General features: G+C 37.9%; 1 protein-coding gene across 1 annotated transcript; it reads right to left on the bottom strand.

Moving 5' to 3' along the window:
* Positions 1-3746: 3746 nt before the first annotated feature.
* LOC113531512 (transient receptor potential cation channel subfamily V member 1) lies at positions 3747-20383 on the bottom strand. The gene is made up of 17 exons (XM_026922287.3): positions 20191-20383; positions 15411-15624; positions 14470-14526; positions 14153-14304; positions 13872-14024; positions 12964-13101; positions 12525-12814; positions 11499-11675; positions 11139-11294; positions 10778-10873; positions 10628-10698; positions 9655-9820; positions 6448-6514; positions 6052-6362; positions 5723-5838; positions 4075-4175; positions 3747-3943 (listed from the first exon to the last, which is right to left on the bottom strand). Exons 2-17 carry the CDS (start codon positions 15578-15580, stop codon positions 3849-3851), a joined length of 2316 nt encoding a protein of 771 aa, XP_026778088.3. The 5' UTR covers positions 15581-15624; positions 20191-20383; the 3' UTR covers positions 3747-3848.
* Positions 20384-20413: the final 30 nt, after the last annotated feature.

The raw sequence follows: 20413 nt of genomic DNA, 5'->3' as shown, positions 1-20413 counted from the left end.
TAGGTTTACTGTAATCTTTGTATATTGTAAAATAAATCTTACCAGCGATCTTACCAAATCTTATCTCTATTCTCCAACGCAACTTTTCTATCTAAAATTTTAGGAGAAAGTTGTAGCCCAATAAATCTTTTTTTTTTTTTTAAATCATTTTTAAGTAGAAATAACAAGAGTGATACATTCCAGTCTGGTTTCAAGAAGCTAAAGTGGAAAATAACCTACTGCTTGACCAGATTTTGGATATGTGCCAGTTTTGATACTGTTGCTCAAATGCAGTATTTGTCACCATTGACCATGATATTTTAATGAAAAGGCTTGAAAACACAGCCAGCTTGGACAGACAGCTTCTTGCATGGCTTAGAGTTCACTTAACAAACTGTTACTAGTTTGTTAGAGTCAGTGGAGAGTATTTATAACCTAAAACTTTAATACAGTGTCCCACGGTGAACCTTGTCTGATCTTCAGTGCGTGGATTATAGATGCATTTGGGTATATTTGTGAATAGAATCACAGAGGATATTGGTAGTGAAAAAAAAAACTGATGAATGGAAACCACTAATGACATAAAATAGCTTTCTGACCTGTGCTTGTTGTACCAAAGGATGGAGGCTCAGCCCAAGGTGGTAGCCACATTCAGGTGTGACTCAAACTTGGTTAGTGATGACAGGAAAACACTAGTGCTGCGTCTGTCCTGCCATGTGATCAGGCGACACACATCCTGAGGTCTAAATTTGTGAGCCACATGACTAATGCACTGCTCACAACCTGAAATGGGAACAGAAGACAATATGAAGAACCTGAGATTAGGCTCATCTATGCTGGTCTTTATATAGCTGTCTGTATGTACTGGTCATGGGAAAAAAAAATCTAAATTCCTACTACAAGCTGGGCTCCAATCCAAAACACTGAAAGCTGTGCACACTGGTTAGTGATAAAGATGTGTTATATTACAGATATGATGTATTACATTTAAAGCTGGGCTAGAGACCACTGAGCAATTAGACCAGAGGTTTTCCACCCACAGAACACAAAGTGGTTACAGTGTGAAAAAAGACACATTATTTGGGTGTCAGGCATTCACAAACCTTTGGCCATATAGTATACATATCCTGTAACTAACTAAAACATAAAGTCATCCTTTAACTAAGTAAAGCATACATGGTCATGCTGTAACTAAATAAAACATGCAAAGTTATCCTGTAACTAAGTAAACATACACAGTCAACCAGTTACTAAGTAAAATACACATAGTCATCCTTTAACTAATTAAAACATACATGATCATCCTGTAACTAAGTAAAACCTTTCCAGTACCTTGGTGTTCACATCACGCAAGACCTGTCCTGATCTTGCCATGTTAACACCCTGGTGAAGAAGGCCCGGCAGCGTCTATACCACCTTAGACACTTGAGAGATTTTCGACCGCCCTCTAAGGTGCTAAGGAACTTTTACACCTGCGCCTTCGAGAGCATCCTGATGGGAAGCATCACAGCCTGGTTTGGGAACAGCATCCAGCAGGACAGGAGGGCTATACAGGGGGTCGTGCGATCATCTGAGCGTACCATCCGTACAGAGCTCCCTGACCTACACTCTATCTACAGCAAGCGGTGCTGGAACAAGGCAAGGAAAATAGTGAAAGATCCCAACCATCCGAACAATGGACTCTTCTCTCTGTTGCGATCAGGGAAGTGCTTCTGATGAGGAGGAGCTTCTTCCCGCAGGCCATTCGGGCCCTCAACCAGTACAACACCAAGGACTAAGAATCGTCCACCTCCATCCATACATTTCCTTCAAACACCCACCCTCCATCTACATCTAAATTACATAATGTTACTAATTTATTTTAGTATTGCAATTTAGTATTTAGTATTGCATTTGTTGCACATTGCAGATTATTGTGCATTACATCGCACAAATGGTACATATCCGCACTTTATATCAGTACTGTCAGACTGCTGCTGCCACCATCCATATATATGTATATTCTTACACATTTTTTTTTTAAATCCCTTCATAAATTTTTTATGCATATATTTTTCTTTATATTTAATATTGTTCTACATTTTCTTATTTTATGTCAGAACAGTTATATAAAGCATTTCACTGCAAGTCGTACTGTGTATGGTTATGCATGTGACAAATAAAATTTTAATTTGAATTTGAACCTACATATTATAATATGAAGCTGGGATATTTCCCCTCCAGACCACCAGAGGGTGCTCTCCACAGAATTTTGACTTTGACACATGGACTGTAACTACAGTGTGAAGTCTTACAGTTTGTCTGTCAATCGTCTGAGTCCTGAGCCATTTGTATAAAGGATTGCTGTTCTATGTATGACCTTGCCTCATTTCATATTCTCTCTGCCTTATGCCCCACACTGTTGTTTTGGTATTATCTCTGATTCCTGGTATTTTGACCCTGCCCTGTTTTTGAATAAGATTTGGATTGGGATTTGGAACTGTCTGCTCATTCAAGCTTTTTTGGTGCCGACCCTGACTTTTTTGACCCTGCTTTATTTGTTAATAAATTTCCTGCAAATGGGTCCTTACTCTGCCTCAGCGAGACCGGTTTTAAACACAGTCATCCTTTAACAATGTAAAACAAACGTGGTCATGCGGTAACTAAGTAAAACCTACGTCGTCATCCTTCAGGATTATATCTATGTGCTTGTTCCAATACATTATTGTTTCTATAGTAACAGCTCATACACAGGGACTTGTACAGCAGATGTTCCACATAATCTAAGACTAATAATAAATGGATGTTAAAAACATGTTGTTTAACAAAGTATAATGTATAATTGTTGATGTCATGACTTTTTTTGTTAGGAGACATTTATTTTGTAAGCGCTTTGCAACATTCAGGGTGCTTTGAAAAGTTTCCAAACACAGGGATGTCTTCAGGACAGAGGAGTTTGCACTTTCCGGGTTCTCAGTCAAATGACGTTGAGAGAAAGAGAGAAAGAGAGACTGTTTATCACGGCCATAACACAAGTAATAACAGGAACTAACTTGTCTCTTGGATGTTCCACAACATTAAATCTAATTGTAAACTGTTAAAATGTGTGAAGTTAATAAACTAAGGGGCACGGTGGCTTGGTGATTAGCACATTTGCCTCGCTCCTCCAGCGTTGCGGGTTTGAATCCTGCCTCCGCCCTGCGTGCGCGGGGTTTGCATGTTCTCCCCATGCTTTGGGGATTTCCTCTGAGTACAGTTTCCTCCCCCAGTCCAAAGACATGCGTTAGGCTGATTGGCTTTTCTAAATTGTCTGTGGTGTGCGATTGTGCCCTGCGATGGGTTGGACCCATCTCAGACTGTCCCCTGCCTTGTGCCCTGAGATTTCCAGGAAAGGTTCCAAGTTTGTGTCTGCTTGCATCTTTATTAAGAGGAAAAATCCCTCACAATCCATCACTGCATTATTTTCAGAGAGCAGCACGGTCTGTTGTGTGTTATTGTCCTTACACAATTAAAACTGCTCTCAAACCTCACTACACAATTCCTGACATGTTAACAAACAAGCGCATATGATGAACTTTTTTCTGTCCTTTTTGTATAGAAGCCATTTTGTACATACAGGAAGAGGAAATTGTTATCCTCCTACCCTGACAAATCGAGTATCATTTGAAAGCAAAAGCAGAGATACAAAACAAAATGTCCACTACAGAGGAAACAAATGAATAAGCAGGGTCACAGGAGGATGTGCAAATATATATGACTTTAAGTACTCTTATGTCTTTCAAAGCCTCCTTTATTTTTTAAACAAATTAAAAGCCAACTGGATTATACATAAGACAAATTACAACTCGGTACAGTCAGTGGTCAAATATATTTATTTTTTCTCAGTTCCATTACACTGGGCTGGAGGCCAGGGGTTGTGTCTCGTCTTCTGCCTGGACTGTTTGCCGTTTACATCTCTGTCGACTGACATCACACTGGCTGAGCTCTGGAGAGAGTGATACATATCATAAGCATCAACAATTACACCTGTATAAAGGCTAAGACTTAAATCTGTTAACATACAAACTGTGACAACACATGTAATTGCACCACAAATTAGAAACAAACCCTGAATACCTTGAAAACGTTCAGTTCGCATTACTGTGTTGCATTCTCCAGGATCCTCACTGATGATGCCCAGGTTGTGGTTCCAATTTTTCCAGTTGACTTCTTCCACTCTGCAGAAAGCACAGGGACAAACGCACCAATTAGTGCCCACCATCTAAAAGCAATCTGTTGACTTGTAAACAAAACTCAATTGACCACAGGAATGTATTATGATTAGAGATAATGGGTGGTTGAGTGTATTGTAAAAAGTCATAAGTGAGTAGGTGACTGCTCCAAGTCCTGTCCTTTTACAAAGGAAAGCAGAACCCAAAAAAAAAAAAAAAAGAAAATTTTACTCAGTTAAAAGCTTCAGTAAGTAATCTCACCTGGATAATATAGATTTATATCTGTAATCATAAAGAGTGTCCTGTGCTCATTCCAGGACTCATAATACTCATAATATGCTCATAAATTTGTTTAAAAACGTGATACAAATGAAATTGACTTGAAAATTTAACTGAATTAAAAGTGGAAGTCACTAGTCAGAATTATATTTGAGTTAAAAAGTGTCCACACTAAAGTATTTAAAAGTAATTGTTTTGACTGAAATTAGAAGTGAGTATTTGGAGTTTCTGAAAAATGTACGAGTCTAACAATGGAGCAGCAACAGTTTGCCTCTGCCAAAAACACTTATTCGTATGTTTTGAAAGAAAGCAGATGTACCAACAATTAAATTGTGGCTTACTGAGTCGACTAGCACTTTACACTTAGAAAGAATCAAACAAAAAAACAAACTTCCATTATTTGAAAAGATCTCATCTCCTTTATTTCTTTTCTTCAGAAATATGATGATTACTTTTTGTTTTGTTTTTAAATGATGTTCCACTTCTCCTGTTGGATAGCACTGCCGAGTTCTGGAGGGCTAGGGTTGGGAGAGATGTGGGAATTATCTTGTTGGGAGTTTACTGTTTGGTATTTTTCTTGCTTATTTTGCTTTATTTATGTATTTATTTCAAATTTAAATCAGTATTGCTATTACTTCTGTATATTAATACAGTATTGCTATTATTACTTCCTTTCGTCCTTTTATTGTGAGTACTTGTGAATTTTTGTGTTTTAGTTTAAATAACTTATGATAACTTATAAAAGTTATCATTGGGCGAAATCCCAAATAAAAAATATTTAAACATAGAAATTAGAAGTGAGAAGATATTTTAATATGGTCTTACACGTAAATAACAATTACATGTTCGTAACAATTTACAATGTCATACTGGAACAGGTTTGGGTCCCTTAGTTCCAATGAAGGGAAACTGTAATGCTACAGCATACAAAGATATCCTATACAACTCTGTGCTTCCAACTTTGTGGTAACAGTTTGGGAAGGCCTGGGGGTGATGGTCAGATGTCGATTGGCTCATCTGCCATTTTTATCAGAGACAATAGAAGACTCCTCTTTTGGCATATTTTTGTGCTCTGCTGTTATAATGTGACGCTCCTACACAAAGTGTGTAAAAGTAGGCATGTCTGAAACGGTCATTTAATTATTGATTTTTTTGGTATTTTTCATACCCATGACCCCCTGCAATTCCCCACAGTTTGAATACCTCTGTGCTACACCATTTCACTGTCTCAGTTATACTTTCCGGTCTATGATTATCAAGATTTTTCCTTTAACCTGAAACACCAGCGCCAGTCCTCCTCTTTTTTGCCCAGGTTCCTCCTCACTCCTGAACGCAACTTCATCTTCAGACAGCATGCATATCTCTCCAGATCCAAGATGATGATGGCACGCTGGGAAAACACAAACATCCAGCACATTTACTGGTACACAGAAACATGATGTATTATCATCAAGGTCTAAATGCTCTAGAACGATTGCCATATAAGTTGCAAATGGAACCACATTCAAATTTATGTTAACTACAGAGATAATAAATGATAAACACCCATTCATCATTCTACTTGGAGCTATAAGTAAAGAGACATAGGGCACTATATGTATACCTGTAGTTTCCAGATGCTGGTGCTCTCCTCAGACATGCTGTCTACAGTTTTGCTCATCAGAGCAATCAACATGTTCAGCAGGAGAATGCAGGTGAGCACAATGTAGGATATGAGGAGCACATAAAATACATTTTTATACTCATACTCCTCTGTGAACTCCAGGTCGCCCATGCCTATAGTGAACTTAAATAGCTCCAGAGTGGTGAATGAGATGGTTTTAAAGGTGGGTTTTGTGCAGCCTTCTGTCACATTTTCATTGTCTGTGTACAAAGAGCTTCCTTTCTTGGGTTCATGGAGTAGAGTCACCATAGCTGTTTAGGGAGCATAAAAAAGGAAGTGCCTTAGTGACTGGAATGAAATGTGTGGAACAGAGAGTAATGATTTAGTAAATGGTACCTGCTGAAAATCCAATGAGGAAGACAATGTAGACAAAAAGGAAGCGCAAGATGTCACCAAGGAATATCTAGTAAACAGAATGGGAGGAGTCAGAATATGTAGGCCTAACCTCATGTAGGCATAACCTTTTTCACATCATGAACAATGACCATTTTTCATCAGGGTTGATTTATATTTCTGTGAGCGCATATCTGTGACCATGTCAAAACGTCAAGTGTAGACGTGCACACAGGGTGAAGTCCAGAATTCACAGCGAAGAATTAAACAGCGACAAAGAGCCAAAACAAAGGAAAGTTCTGTAATGACTGTATATATGGGTGGATGTTGTAACAGGGAGTCAAAAGTGAAGCCAAAATGTCTCTGAGGCCCTCTAATGGCTGGCTACAGTACAATTTTAACCTTTTATAACCTTTATGACCTTGATAACCTTGACCCAATATTTTATCAGAGTTATTTGTTCTGGTTGATTAGGTGATTGACAGTTTTGGACATGACAGTAAACCCTCAAGAATGTGCATTCACTTTCCAACACCGACCTGAAGCTTTTGACAGTTCTTTTGTCTTTCTGCTGTTAACTGTTCTAACAGACCATCAGCGGGGAGTTCTTTGCAGTTTTTTCTGGTATGTTGCTCATTTTGAAGTCTAGGATAGCTCATGGTACAGCTGTTATAACTAGCAAACCAACGTGAGTGACAGAAGCAGCTAACACTAGCTAAATATCCTAATAATTTATGATTGACTGTATGGCCTTAGTGAACACTCAAAGTAGCTTGGTAAGGTTACATACACTCCGTACATTCACGACGTACATTCACTCCAACATCCTCCACCAACAAAATGAGCAGAGCATAACAGGGCACTTCTCTGTTCAGATAAGTAACTTACTGTACTGCAGGTGGCACTAGATGAATATCATGGAGAACAGTCATTTTTTCCTATTTAAATATAGGTTGTATTGAGTATAAATGTTGACTGCTGTTTACCAGTATATTTTCAGTTTGTACCTTCTCGTAGCTACTTACACTTACATTACTCTGATTAAAATGATGGATAATGTCAGCTAGCTACCAAATGATAGCTCACTCAATCATGACTTAAAGCTCTAAAATCTTTTCCTGACAATGGTAAAATTGTAATGGTTCAGGTGTCTCACAGTGTGTGCACTCGTGTACAGTGTCCATCACCAATATGGGTGGGCGAGAGGCAGACCCACTGTCCGACCAGCCGTATCTGCTGCACATGCTCTGACTTCAATTTTTGCAAGATGGCGACTCCCATGTAGACTAAAAAAGGCTTTAAAACTGCACAATGGGAGTGAATGGCTCCATGTGCCCACTCGTATATACAGTCATTGGTTTCACCCTAGGTAAATAAACAGAAGCTAACACAGGCATAACTTAGTTTTGAAAGTGCTGGTGAAAAAGAAACTTTGCATGATCAATTATAAACTAAGAGAATTTTCCCTGAAAACATTTTTGAAGTGTTTCACTCATCTGTATTCAGCAGTGTCAGCGGCTTTTGCATAGAAGCATGTCAATTTAACTAGATTTAAATCCACAATTCTATCTATCACTGAAAGATGGATGCTTTAGTTTTAATTTTCATCGAATTGCTGTGGTTTACATCACCGACATTGTTTCTTTATTGGGAATCCATTTGAAGAAAGAGAAAGTAAAGTGTGTGATCCTGCAGGATTAAATTGGCCATTATAATGAAATTTGTCCACATATAACACATATAACACATAAATTATCACATTAACACAATGTTTTGGCTCTTCTTTGCTATCTTATTCAGTAAATTCTGGTGTGGTTCATGCCACACTGCCCCCTAGAGGACACACTCGTTCCATGCAAGTATGTTTACCCATGATCCCCCTCCCTGCTCTGTGACACAAATACGCATTAACACAGATGTATAAATCAGTCTTCAGAAAACATTCATTCATTTATCTTCAGCAGTATTCTCGTCAGGGTCAGGTCAATCAGTAATATTGGGCACAAGGTGGGAATCCACCCACTATGGCTCTGGTGTCAAACTCAATTACTGGAGGCCCACAGGTCTGCACAGTTTTGCTTCAACCCTAATCAAACACACCTGATCCAGCTAATCAAGGTCTTCAGGATTATTAGAAACTTCCAAGGAGGTGTGAGTTGGAGCTAAACTGTGCAGAGCTGTGGGCCTCCAGGAATTGAGTTTGACACCACTGCACTATGGGATACCAGTCTATCACAGGACACACATTTAGTATAGAAATTTAGAGCAGCTAGTCCACCTATTAGCATGTGAAAGGAAACCAGGGAACCTAGAGGAATCCAAGCAGGCACAGAGAGAACAATACCCCAAGCTCAGGATCAAACCTGGGACCCTAGAGCTGTGAGGTAGCAACACTAACCACAACCATTATAAAACACCAGTATGATTTCACTGGTTTTGCTCAGAACAGTCTAAGAGGAAAAAGGGGGTTCTCCAAAGGTCCTTTCTAAAGGGATTCATCTTCAATTCTTTCCTAAAAAAATTAATGGAATGTGACAAACAACCCCTAAAGATGCTTGAAAGACCCTTTTAAAAAGGGTAATATCTGTCTCTATGAAGGCACACTCAGAAATAAAGGTACTAAACTGTATATTTCCTTGTTGCTGGGGTGATGTATCTTACCCTTGATTGTACCCTTGATGGTACTTGGAAACATCAATATAGTACATAATTGGACTTTAATGACCACTGATGTACCTTTAAAACTTTGCCCCTAAAGCTAAGTAAAGGGACACCATGTGCACTTTCCCAGGCAAAACATACAAACTATATGGACAACAGATACCCTTGATGGTACCATCACAGCAACAAGGAAAATTATTTACTTTATTTCTGAGAATTTAGCAGAGGATTCCCTCAAAATTTGTTTGAATTTCATAAGGCACATGGCAATTGTATTCAAGGCCAACAGTAAGTAAGTGTGTAAGTAGCCACATTTAAAGTTTTAATGGCATTTTGAATCTGTGCCAACCAATGATTGTGTGGCATTTCAGTCATGGGATAAAAGTGGCTCTACTGTAAACTCTTCTCTAAGACGTGGCTTCATCAACACTGAGTTGAGCAGTGTTTTAAATGTTAGATTTTGATGAGTCCTGTGTTTACTATCAGGGCATGACAGTCAAAGGTTTTACTGCAGGAGTGTAAACTTCAGCAAAGAAAAATGTCAGTCACCCTCTGAATCATGATGTTGTAGATGCCCATGTGTTGAGTTCCTCTGGAGAAGTAGAGGAGATTAACCCAGCACAGAGCCACACTGACCACCAGAAAGGCAAGATACTCCTGCATCCCGATGAAATACAGCCAAGCACAGATTATAAACAACCCAGCCTGTAATAAACTACAGCACCAGAAAACATACAGATTATTTAAAAATATGTGGCAAGTAATATACTGTATCTCATTATACCACAGGATTCTTGAATCTGATTAGTCAGAAGGTGTTGATTAATTTGCTACAACAGCACCAGCCGCAAAGCAAATCACAGGTTTATTTTAACATGCTTGTTCTAATAATTTATTGCTTCTATAGTAACAGCAAATTCACAGGGACTAGTACGGTGAATGCTCGATATAATCTAAGTCTAATAAACAGATAAACAAGTTTTTAAAATATGTTATTTAGCAAAGAAAAATATATAACAGTTGATATGGTGACCCTTTTTGTAAGAAAACTTTTATGTATAATTTCATGAAAGGAGTGTCTAGTGTGGGTGCTTTGTAAAGGTCAGTAAGTTTTCCTCCATAGGAGAGTCTTCAGGAGAGAGAACTTTGTGCTTTCTGGTTTCTTGGTAAAAAAGACAAGCTGTGGGTTTTTGTCATATTAACGGAGGATGAGGAACAACAGTTTATAGCTGCAATAATGTAATAATGTATGTGATAAGGGGAACTTGTATCACAGACATTCCGTAACATTAATTGCATCAACTAATAAAAAGTTATGTTGTGTCCTTCTTTCATTGATATGAAAATTTAATTGCTGTGGTATAAGAGGAATAAAACCCAGATAAGAAGAATAAAACAATATGTTAATATATGAAGTCCTAAATCACTGGAAAAATGTACAACAACCTGTCTGTGTTTATCAGATAATACTTATCATATACTGTATATAAAAATATTATTTAAAAAAATATCAAGCACTTACAAAAGCAGGTCAGAATAGCCATCTACCAGCAGTGTTTGCAGACTTGGCCGCTTTTTACATATATCCATCAGCTACAAGAGGACATAAGTCATCGTTAGACTTTAATTAATGTTAGCATTTTTTTTTAACACTAAAGTAAATGATACACACCACAATAACTAAGAAGTAGAGTGATCCAACAGCCATGATGACATGACCAGCAAGCAGCAGGTAGCCGGCAGTATTTTTCCTCATTGGAAATGGGGGCTAGATTGACAAATAAAATGATGATCCGTTAATAGCAAGGTTTGTTTTAAGATTATATTTTGCATGCATAGTAGTGGATGTTTTTTTTTCATCAATCAATCAAGATTTAATAAAATTAAATCTGAAAAACAAGATTTTTTTGCTATTTGAACTATTTACATGTTATGTTAGCTATTTCCTTGAATAAAATGAAACTCCATGTAGGTGGGAAGTGTATAGTAACACGCATCCAAATCTACTGTAACTAGCTGTGGCCTCGACTCACTGTTCCTTCTTCACGGTGATAAGAAACAGCTGTGAAGATGATGAGATATATGAAATAAATGATAAACTTGAAGAGGAATATCCATTTGGCAAATCTGTTCCATTTGTCTTCCAGCAGTTTATTAAGTGGCTCAATCTGGAGCATCTCGAGACGATTCTGAAACAAGAGACCACAGCATCAGCATGTACATGCATTTAACATGTCATCTATCTGTAATTGGCTTGCGTATAAAGGCTAGGAGGAATGTCATAAATAACAAAAATGTAAGTGCATATTCTGTATTTTAAAAAAAAGATAGAAGCACAGAATTGAAATATATTGGCTTATTAGTCAAGTTTCTGCAGAGTATATTTCTCTTACAGGTATCTCTGGGCCATAAACAACTATCTCTAGGACAGAGTTTGGCTCGTAGGTGTCGATAGAGTCCAGGTCGTACAGTGAACCGCGCACCGGGCCATATGCCCACTCTCTGAACATTCGGGACAGATGCCTACACTCTTCCTGCTGGAACTCGCGATGCAGAATGTGTTCAAGCAGCTGGAGGAACAAAAAACATTTTCATTTAGTACGGTTTTTTCAGACCCATGCCAAGCAGTGTTAAATTTTTAATGTCAATGTACACTCACTGTACACTTTATTAGGAACACCAGTACGCCTGCTCATACAGACAATTATCCAATCATGCTCCAGAAGCACAAAGCATAAAATCATACAGAAACAGGTCAAGAGCATCAGTTATTATTTATTTCAGACAACAGAATGAGAAAAAATTTGAGCTCATTGACTTTTGTAAGGAAAAAACATCACAATATGTTGAATAATTGAAATGAATAAGCCTGTTGAATTTAGGAAACACCAATAAATAAATGTAGAACGTGATTGTGCAAGACTTCAATAAAACAAATCAGTGTTCCTCAAGCCAGTCCCCCAACCTGCCAATGTTCTCTCTTCCAGCTTCCAGCACGGCTAAAATGCAGAATCGGGCCTTGATCATCTTGTTGGTGGAACCAGATTCTGGTAAGCTTAAAAATTTCTGATGAACTGCAAAAGCTCTGCATTCATTTTATGTTATATTCTACCTAGACGTTTAAAAGCTATTGGAAATATCTGTTGGGGCGGAGTCTGATTGCTCAGTCCTACTCACCCAAGCCCATCATCCCTCCGTCTTTAAGGGTGTCTTATCTGTATTAACTGTCACCTACCCTCTAGTTTCACTTCTATAAGACGCCCTAGGTAATGGCATGTGCAAAATGCTATAAATATAAATGTATGTACATTTAGATGACTGACCAAACCCACCATATTTAAGCTGGGAGGCTTGAATTATTTAGCATTTACTCATTATTTAGCATTTATAGTAACTTTGAGATACTGATACACACTTACCCCAATCTTTCCTAGCTTCGCAGCCAGCTTGATGGAAGTAAGTCCCTGATTGTTCTTAATGTCTTCCAGCTTCTCCTGTTTTTGATTCTTAGCAGCGTCTTTAGTAAGAATGTAGTCATACATGGAAACAACAAAGTCTGTATTTTCAGGGCTGTTATCAGCCACCATCACAAGAGCATGGAGAACCGTGTTGCCCAGAGTGTCCTTACACCTCACGTCTGCTTTAACCATCAGCAGGTCCACTATATCTTTCTGATTAGTACATGCTGCCAGAGAAAGTGGAAGCTCCCCTGTGAACAAAGGTTTGGAAAGAAAAACAAAGAAAACATGGTTTTATATATGATCTATGTTCTTTTACTTAACATTCCTATAACAGAAAGGACTGTGTACCTAAAAAAAAAAAACAAAAAAAAAAACATCATGTTCATCCAACACTTACCAAAGTAGAAACATGTTTCATTAAGTGGCTGGAAGAATTTCCCATTAGCCTTTGCATGGACATTAGCCCCTTTCTGAATGAGCAGCTCAGCAAAGCGCTTGTTTCTCCTCTCAATGGCTATATGAAGAGCTGTCTGTCCTGCACCAATCACACAAACACAACACTGTAAGTATGTAACCATCGCACAACAGCTAACCTGGGGAGATTAGCGCTAACATTTTTTCTTTCAACAAGTTAAAGTCAGTCACTACAAACTCCTGTTCATATGGAGTGGAAGAACTCGACAGGACTTCATAGAGCCCGGATTTCAACCTCACCAAAAACTTTTGCCATGAATTGGAGAGACAAATGTGACCAGTTCACCCTCACTAATGTTGCTGCGACTTAATGGGAAGAAATCTGTGTACAGAGGCAGTTATAGCAGCAAGAAAGAAGGTTGTACATAAACCCAATGGCACAGTTTTTTAGTTACAACCGCCTTTTTCTACACTTTTTTATCTACACATTTATCAGGTAAAGCTACCATATAGATGCACTATGTAGGTATACAATTACTGACTGCAGCCTATCTGTTGCTATGTTGGAATGCACCATCTGTGCCCCTTCTACTTCTCGCTTTAGGGGAAAAGCACTACCATAAGACTACCCTTGACCAGATATTATTTAGGTGGTGGACCTTTCTCAACACAGTCGAGTAACATATTATTTAATAATTATATACATATATGGTAGGTAGAACCTCATATTCGGTAATATATGTTCAGAAATGAACAACAGTTCAAATATTCACACCTCTATAGTAGGAATCTGTGAATGCTGCGTTCACTAACTCATGAAGATAATTTTTCTCTCTCAAATTTGGTAATATATGTTACAGATATTAACAAAACAAGTTCAAATATTCATACCTTCATAGTAGGCATCTGTATATGCTGCGTTCACTAACTTATCCAGATGTCCCATTCTCTCTGCGATACCCAGCAAGTACTCCACTGTTTCGTTATCTCCATTTTTCAGGTTTAGCAGAGCCTTCATCAGGACTGTCTTCCCATTGCGCACATCTAAGAGACATGGGACATAATTATGCTATTACTACTATAATCCTGTATTATGTATTGATACATACAATGATAAGAGACCTAGTACAGATTCTGTGTGCAGATATGTAGATTTTACACAAAGTTCTTACAATCAGCGCTTGTCAGCTTCTTTTTTTTGTCATTCAGATACTCCTCCAGGCCCTCCAGCCTAGTGATATCACCGCTGGACACGGCATCAAAAAGCCTCTCAAAGTCAAACTTCTTGTGCTGATCTGGTTCGGGTTTTATCCCCTGTATTTTGCTGCAGAAAGACCAAACATGAACCGTTCTTGCTCTATTTACTACATAGTAATGGATGTATTGTTGACCCACAGTTTTTCTGATTTTCTAAAATTGTACATTTATTGGAAAATATCCAGCAACGTCACCGCTGGACACAGCTTCAAAAAGCCTCTTAATGACAAACCTCTGAGAGTCAGACGTCGCCTGCTGCTCTGGTATGCCTTCTGCCTCTTGTATTTTCCTGTAGAAATACCAAACATGAACTCTTCATGCTCTGTTCAAGAGTAATGGATGTATTGTTGATCCACCCATATCATTTTCTAGACAAACAATTGTACATTTTACTGGAAAACATCTACTAGATCTTATCATTATCTCAGTTATTAGGAACATGAACAACTGTTATAAACATACAAAGCCCCTAAAACTTTATAAAACTTAAAATTCTAAACATAAATACAAGAGTTTTGTAAGGTCTTTATGCATGTACTAATGACAAACAGTGCCATAAAATGATAGGCAGCCATGTCACTAACTGAGCAGTGTCCAGTTACAGGTTTGCACCTTGCAAGACAAGTATGAAACCAAGACAGATACACTATATGGCCAAAGGTGTGTGGCCACCTGACCATCACACCCACATGTGCCTTTTGAACATTCCATTCCAAATTTCATCCCAAAGTTCATCCCAGTAGGTTGTTCAGTGGGGTTGAGGTCAGGGCTCTGTGTAGGCCACTCACCCCTGTGTTATGTCTTCCCACTCATACTCTGAAAAAAATTGTCTTGCATTGTGATTGATTAGCACTTCGTATTGCAAGCAGTCTGCCAATTGGCCAAGCAAGGTGGCATTCAAATAACTGAAAAAAATGAATGTAGTATGAAAGTTGTTAGAAATTTGGCAAAGATGTGTCAGGAGACAGGGTTGATCAGATATTCACTGTTTTTCTTTTGTGCGCTTGGAGTATCTTCAGATCAGCTGGAAGAACTATTAGCTCCTATACTAAAAATGGCTCTTTTTGGCTCAATTGTCAATCCAGTATGGATACCTTGTTACCCTGGGTATTAAAATGGTGGAATAGCACATTACTACTGTAGGTACATGATAAACACAGGCCTTTTACTCACCTAGCAAAGTTCGGGTCGATTCGGATTTGGGGACAGGCATAACCAAGGTCCTCTTGGAGCTCAGTGTCCATTGGTGTTTTAGCCTTTCCAGTTGCTTGACGACTTCTTCTCTTTGCTTCCTCCTCCCTCTCCTTATCTGTCCTGTCATCTATCTCCAAAGAAAATTCCATACTTTTCAACTTGTTCCTTGTCGTTCCTTTTCAGTGTCACAGCTCTGGGTAAAGAGGGGGTATTGATGTTCAGCACAAATGAATAGAAATAAATAGAAACGGTATTTAAACAATTTATTAATAAACAATTTATTTCAGCTTTAATTCACTATGTCAGAATTCCAGTGCATCTAAAGTTTACATACACCAAGTTGACTGTTTTTAACAGTCTGGGAGATTCCAGAAATGAATCACTTTTAGAAGCTTCTGATTGGCCAATGGTCATAATTAGGAAATAATTGGGAGCACACCTGTGGCTGTAAAAAGGCCTACATTTAATGACAGTGCCTTTTTGCCCTTAATACCATGGGACAATCAAAGCCAAGACCTCGGAAAAAAATAGTGGCCCTCCACAAGTCCGGTTTGTCCAGGAGCAATTTTCAAACAACTGAAGCCATGGCATTGTTCAGGAGAGAGGCACAAATGAACTCAAAGGGATCTAGAGATACTGAAGCAGCACCTCAAGCCATCAGCCAAAAAGGTAAAACTTTGTCACATCTAGCAGGACAATGATCCTAAGCATATCTCCATATGTCAATGTGAATGTATTGGAATGGCCATCACAAAGGCTTGACTTGAATCCCAAATAAAATATGTGAAAGAGTGTGTCTGAGCAAGGAGGCAGTTAAACCAGTTTTGTCAAGAGAAATGGGCAAAAATTCCAGCAAAGTATTGTGAGAAGCTTGTAGAAGGATACCCCATGCGTTTGATTCAAGTTAAGCAATTAAAAGGCAATGCCACCAAATCCTAACAAAGTGTACATAAACTTTTGACCCACTGAAAATCTGATATAGTAAATAAAAACTGAAATAAATCTGACTCTTAGGTATTATTTTGAAACTACCTCTTGTGGAAAGTACCCTAATTGATGTAACACAGGAAATAGATAAGAGTATGTGATGGGGAGTGAGTTTGTTAACTGTAAAAATCAACCGAGCAAAAAAATAAAAACAGCCATTTGGTGATTAAATTATAACTGCCATATTCTGGCCATAAATATGCTCAGTCTTTGTAATTTTTATTTTTATTTTAATCAATAAGGACCTCATACTTTATATATGTACTAGGAGTATTACATAATGTATAATGTCATTATCTGTATTTGCATCTGTATCTGTTTAGTCCTCAAAATATTCATATCTGCTTTTGTATTTGGATTAAAACCAGAAGTGGGCATTGTCTATACCGAATGTTTTTTTTTTTTTTTTTTGAAGGACAACACTGAAAAAATGGAAAAACACTGAAAAAAAGGGCTCCTGGAAAAATTCACAAATAATAACAATATAGCTTTCTATCATCTATCTAATGTAACTGAGTAAGCAAGCTAAGTTAAAAGCAGTGATACCTTTCCCAAATCAACAAACTGTTATTTATGTACATCTAATACAACTTTATAAGATTTACTCCAGTTTTTGGGTTGGGTCTCTGGAGGACTAATGCTTAGGCCACAGAGCTCTCACTGCTGCAGCCTGGGTTCGATTCCTGGCCAGGGCTCCAACCCCAGCCACTGTGCGCTCTCAGTGCCTGTTGCTAGCCCCATTAAAATTGGGGCAGGTTGTGTCAGGAAGGATATCCGGCTTAAAAAAACTGTGCCAAAGCCAATACGTGGACCACTGACCCACTGTGGCGACCCCTAACGGGAGCAGCCAGAAGAGGAACACACACACACACACACTCTCTCTCTCCAGTTTTTGGGTTACCTACCAGATAGTTCAGAAATATCCGCAGAACATGCTATCAGAATCTATTACAAAGCTATGGGGCACCAAATGTATAATACTCTTTTCTCTCTGACTTTTGTTTTTGAACATTTGAGGCCATTCTGATACATTTAGTTAGTGACTCATGTCAAATAATAGTTTTAACTTTCAATGTAAATTTTATCTCTAAATCTAAATGTTAAATGTATATATTACATGTAAATGTTTAATAGAAATGTTAAATATAAACATAAATGTTAAAAATAAATGTCAGTGGTAAATGTAGAACTTAAAATGATTTGTTGATATGCTAATTGACCCCACTCTCTCTGAGTGTGTGTCCCGGGAAAGCACAGCACCAGTAGGGTTGCCAGATATGAAAAGCAAGTCCGTTGTTGGCATTTTTGGGCTGATTTCAAATCAGTCCGCAGTCTTGTGACCTTAAGACAACAAAAGTTGGGTTTGATCCAGAGCTCACATTTCCCGTTGCGGATCAATAAAGTACATCTATCTATCTATCTGTTGTCAGGCAGCAGATATGGATGCAGATGCAGGTAATCAAAAGCTTTATTTATAAAGCTCGTAGACAAATCCAAAACTTGAGACAAAAACAAGGTCAGAGAACAGGCAATGGTGAGGTGATGTGCAAACAGCACAAACTGAGCTAAGCAAAAAGCAAAAAATCATAACAATTGGTCCTTAAGACTCCTTAAATACTGTTATGTGTGACTGTGTCCAGGTGTCTGTGATTAGTAATCAGGTGAGTTGGAACATTTGTGATGGGAGTTGGAGTCTGTGGTGGCCATGTTGTAGGCCGCGTGGTGTTATGGTAGTTCTAGTTAGATGCTGATTCCGGCATTGACAAAACATCTGTTAGGGTTTAGAATGAACTGATCTTGTCTTTTTAGGTAAACAGTCGATTTATAAAAACAAAATCGAAAAGAATGATGCTTTCAAGCTCACAAGACTCTCAAGACTGTCCTACACAGCAAGGCCCTAGTGTTTTTACTCATTCACCAGACAGATTTATAAAAATGTCTAGATAAATTAGACATTTTTTTTTATATGAACACGTTTACATTTACGGAACCCAACTAAATATACATTTGAGTGTAAAAGGTAGAAGATATTGCCTGCTCCCGCTATCTCACTAGGGCCAAAAACATCATCAAGGACACATCACACCTAGGCCAGCAGCTGTCTGATCTCCTGCCCTATAAACTCACAAATGCACTAAACGTTAATTGTCAATGTACAATACTACCTCTGATCACTGTGTCCAACTACAGTGACTTATTTCAACAAGCTCTACTTTTATCTACACTTGCTGTTTATACCATGAATGTCAATGTGCAACTGGTCACTTTATTTATCAGGACTCTAAACTCTCAATGCACTAAATGTAGAATGTAAATGTGCAGTTACTATCTCTGGTCACATACTCAACTACGGTCACTTATTCCATTTCAATCTGTACTCTGTGTGTCTATACTAAACTGTTTACACCAATGTAGAGGGTAATGTGCAATAGTATCACTGGTCACTTTTCAGAATGTTCTGAATGTTCAATGTACAATATTATGACTTGCTGTATATACTTTATACTGTATACTTGCTGTACATACATACATACTTTTATATTATACGGTATACTCACTTTATAGTCTATTTATTGTCTAATGTTATATGTTTGTTTTTATAACACCAGTCAGAAGCAATGCTCCTCATTTCGTTATATACAAAGATATACAACGACAATAAAGGATTTCATTCATTCATTCAAAAATTTTCACCTTCCATGGTTTGTGGATGGAAAAAAGGAAAACATACTTCCAATTTATCTAGAATTAAAACAAACTCCAAAAAGTTAAAAATCAAATGTAGATATTTCCTGCAACATCACAACAATTTAAAACATAAAAAAGACAAAAAAAATAGTTGTAGGGTTAAAGGCTTTAATCACAAGGCTAGAAGTCCTGAGGATTCTTACCATAGTAGCTGTCCATGTGATACTAACCCACCAGCACAAATCAACGTAAAACGTGTATTAGTAAGGTTTTGAGCCACCACATGCTGCCAGAACAGCTTCAAAGCACCCTGGCATTGAGAAACTTCTACAAGTTTCTGGAACTGTACTGTAGTGATTCTTCCACCATTCTTCCAAAAGACATTTCTTTTACTGGTGTTTTAATGTTGGCGGTCAAGAGATCGAGGTCTTCAACAACCCTGAACTGCTCAGCTCTGTAACTGGATGATTATATAATTGCGTTCTGTTTCACCTGTAATTTGCTTGCTTTAAAAAAAAGCATCTGCCAAATTATTACCTACATTTGCCATGAGCATGCAGTATCTTCTAGTGAAAAACTGCCTGTCCAAAGAGCAAATCAAAACCATGACTCAAACCAAATGCTGCATATTAGCATAGAGCAGGGAGCTGAGAGATGGGCTCAGGGTGCAGGCATGCTAACCTGTACATATCTTTCATATCATATTATTGACTGACTCTAAATGGATCGCAGGTTGCTCTATCATTGGCGTGTGGCAATTTTTTGATAATCAAAAAGCATTTGTTTTGCAGATTATATTTGTTGATTTAAAACGAAGATCTTAATACGTGTACTGTACGTGGAAAAGAACTAAATCAATGGCAATGAAATAACAACATATTCACTGACATGCACTTAATTAAATTAATCATATATTCCAGGAACATTATTTAAAACATGTCTCTTCAAGGTTGTCAATTTAAAGCTGGGCTGTTATTTACAAGAAAGACAAAAAACCCAATAACACCACATTATTAAAGAGAAAAGTGAATAGAATTGCACATATAAAAGTAGATGAATAGAGATATGAGGAATTGGTACATACCAATCATTCACAAAAGTATCCTAATTTAATTTGATCGCCAACTGTTTTAGCACCTTTCACTATCTAACAGCATCGTTTAAGTGGAACTGAAGCTCAGTCTTCCACTTGCTAAACTTATTAAAGCAGCATAAGAGGAAGTGACTACTTGCAAGTATTAGAGAGAGTGAGAGAGAGAGAGAGAGAGAGAGAGAGAAAGAAAACGCCTTACTAGATCTTCCTAATT

This window comes from Pangasianodon hypophthalmus, chromosome 27 (assembly GCF_027358585.1).
Source record: "Pangasianodon hypophthalmus isolate fPanHyp1 chromosome 27, fPanHyp1.pri, whole genome shotgun sequence".
Lineage (NCBI taxonomy): Eukaryota > Metazoa > Chordata > Actinopteri > Siluriformes > Pangasiidae > Pangasianodon > Pangasianodon hypophthalmus.
This window is presented reverse-complemented; position numbering and strand designations above follow the sequence as displayed.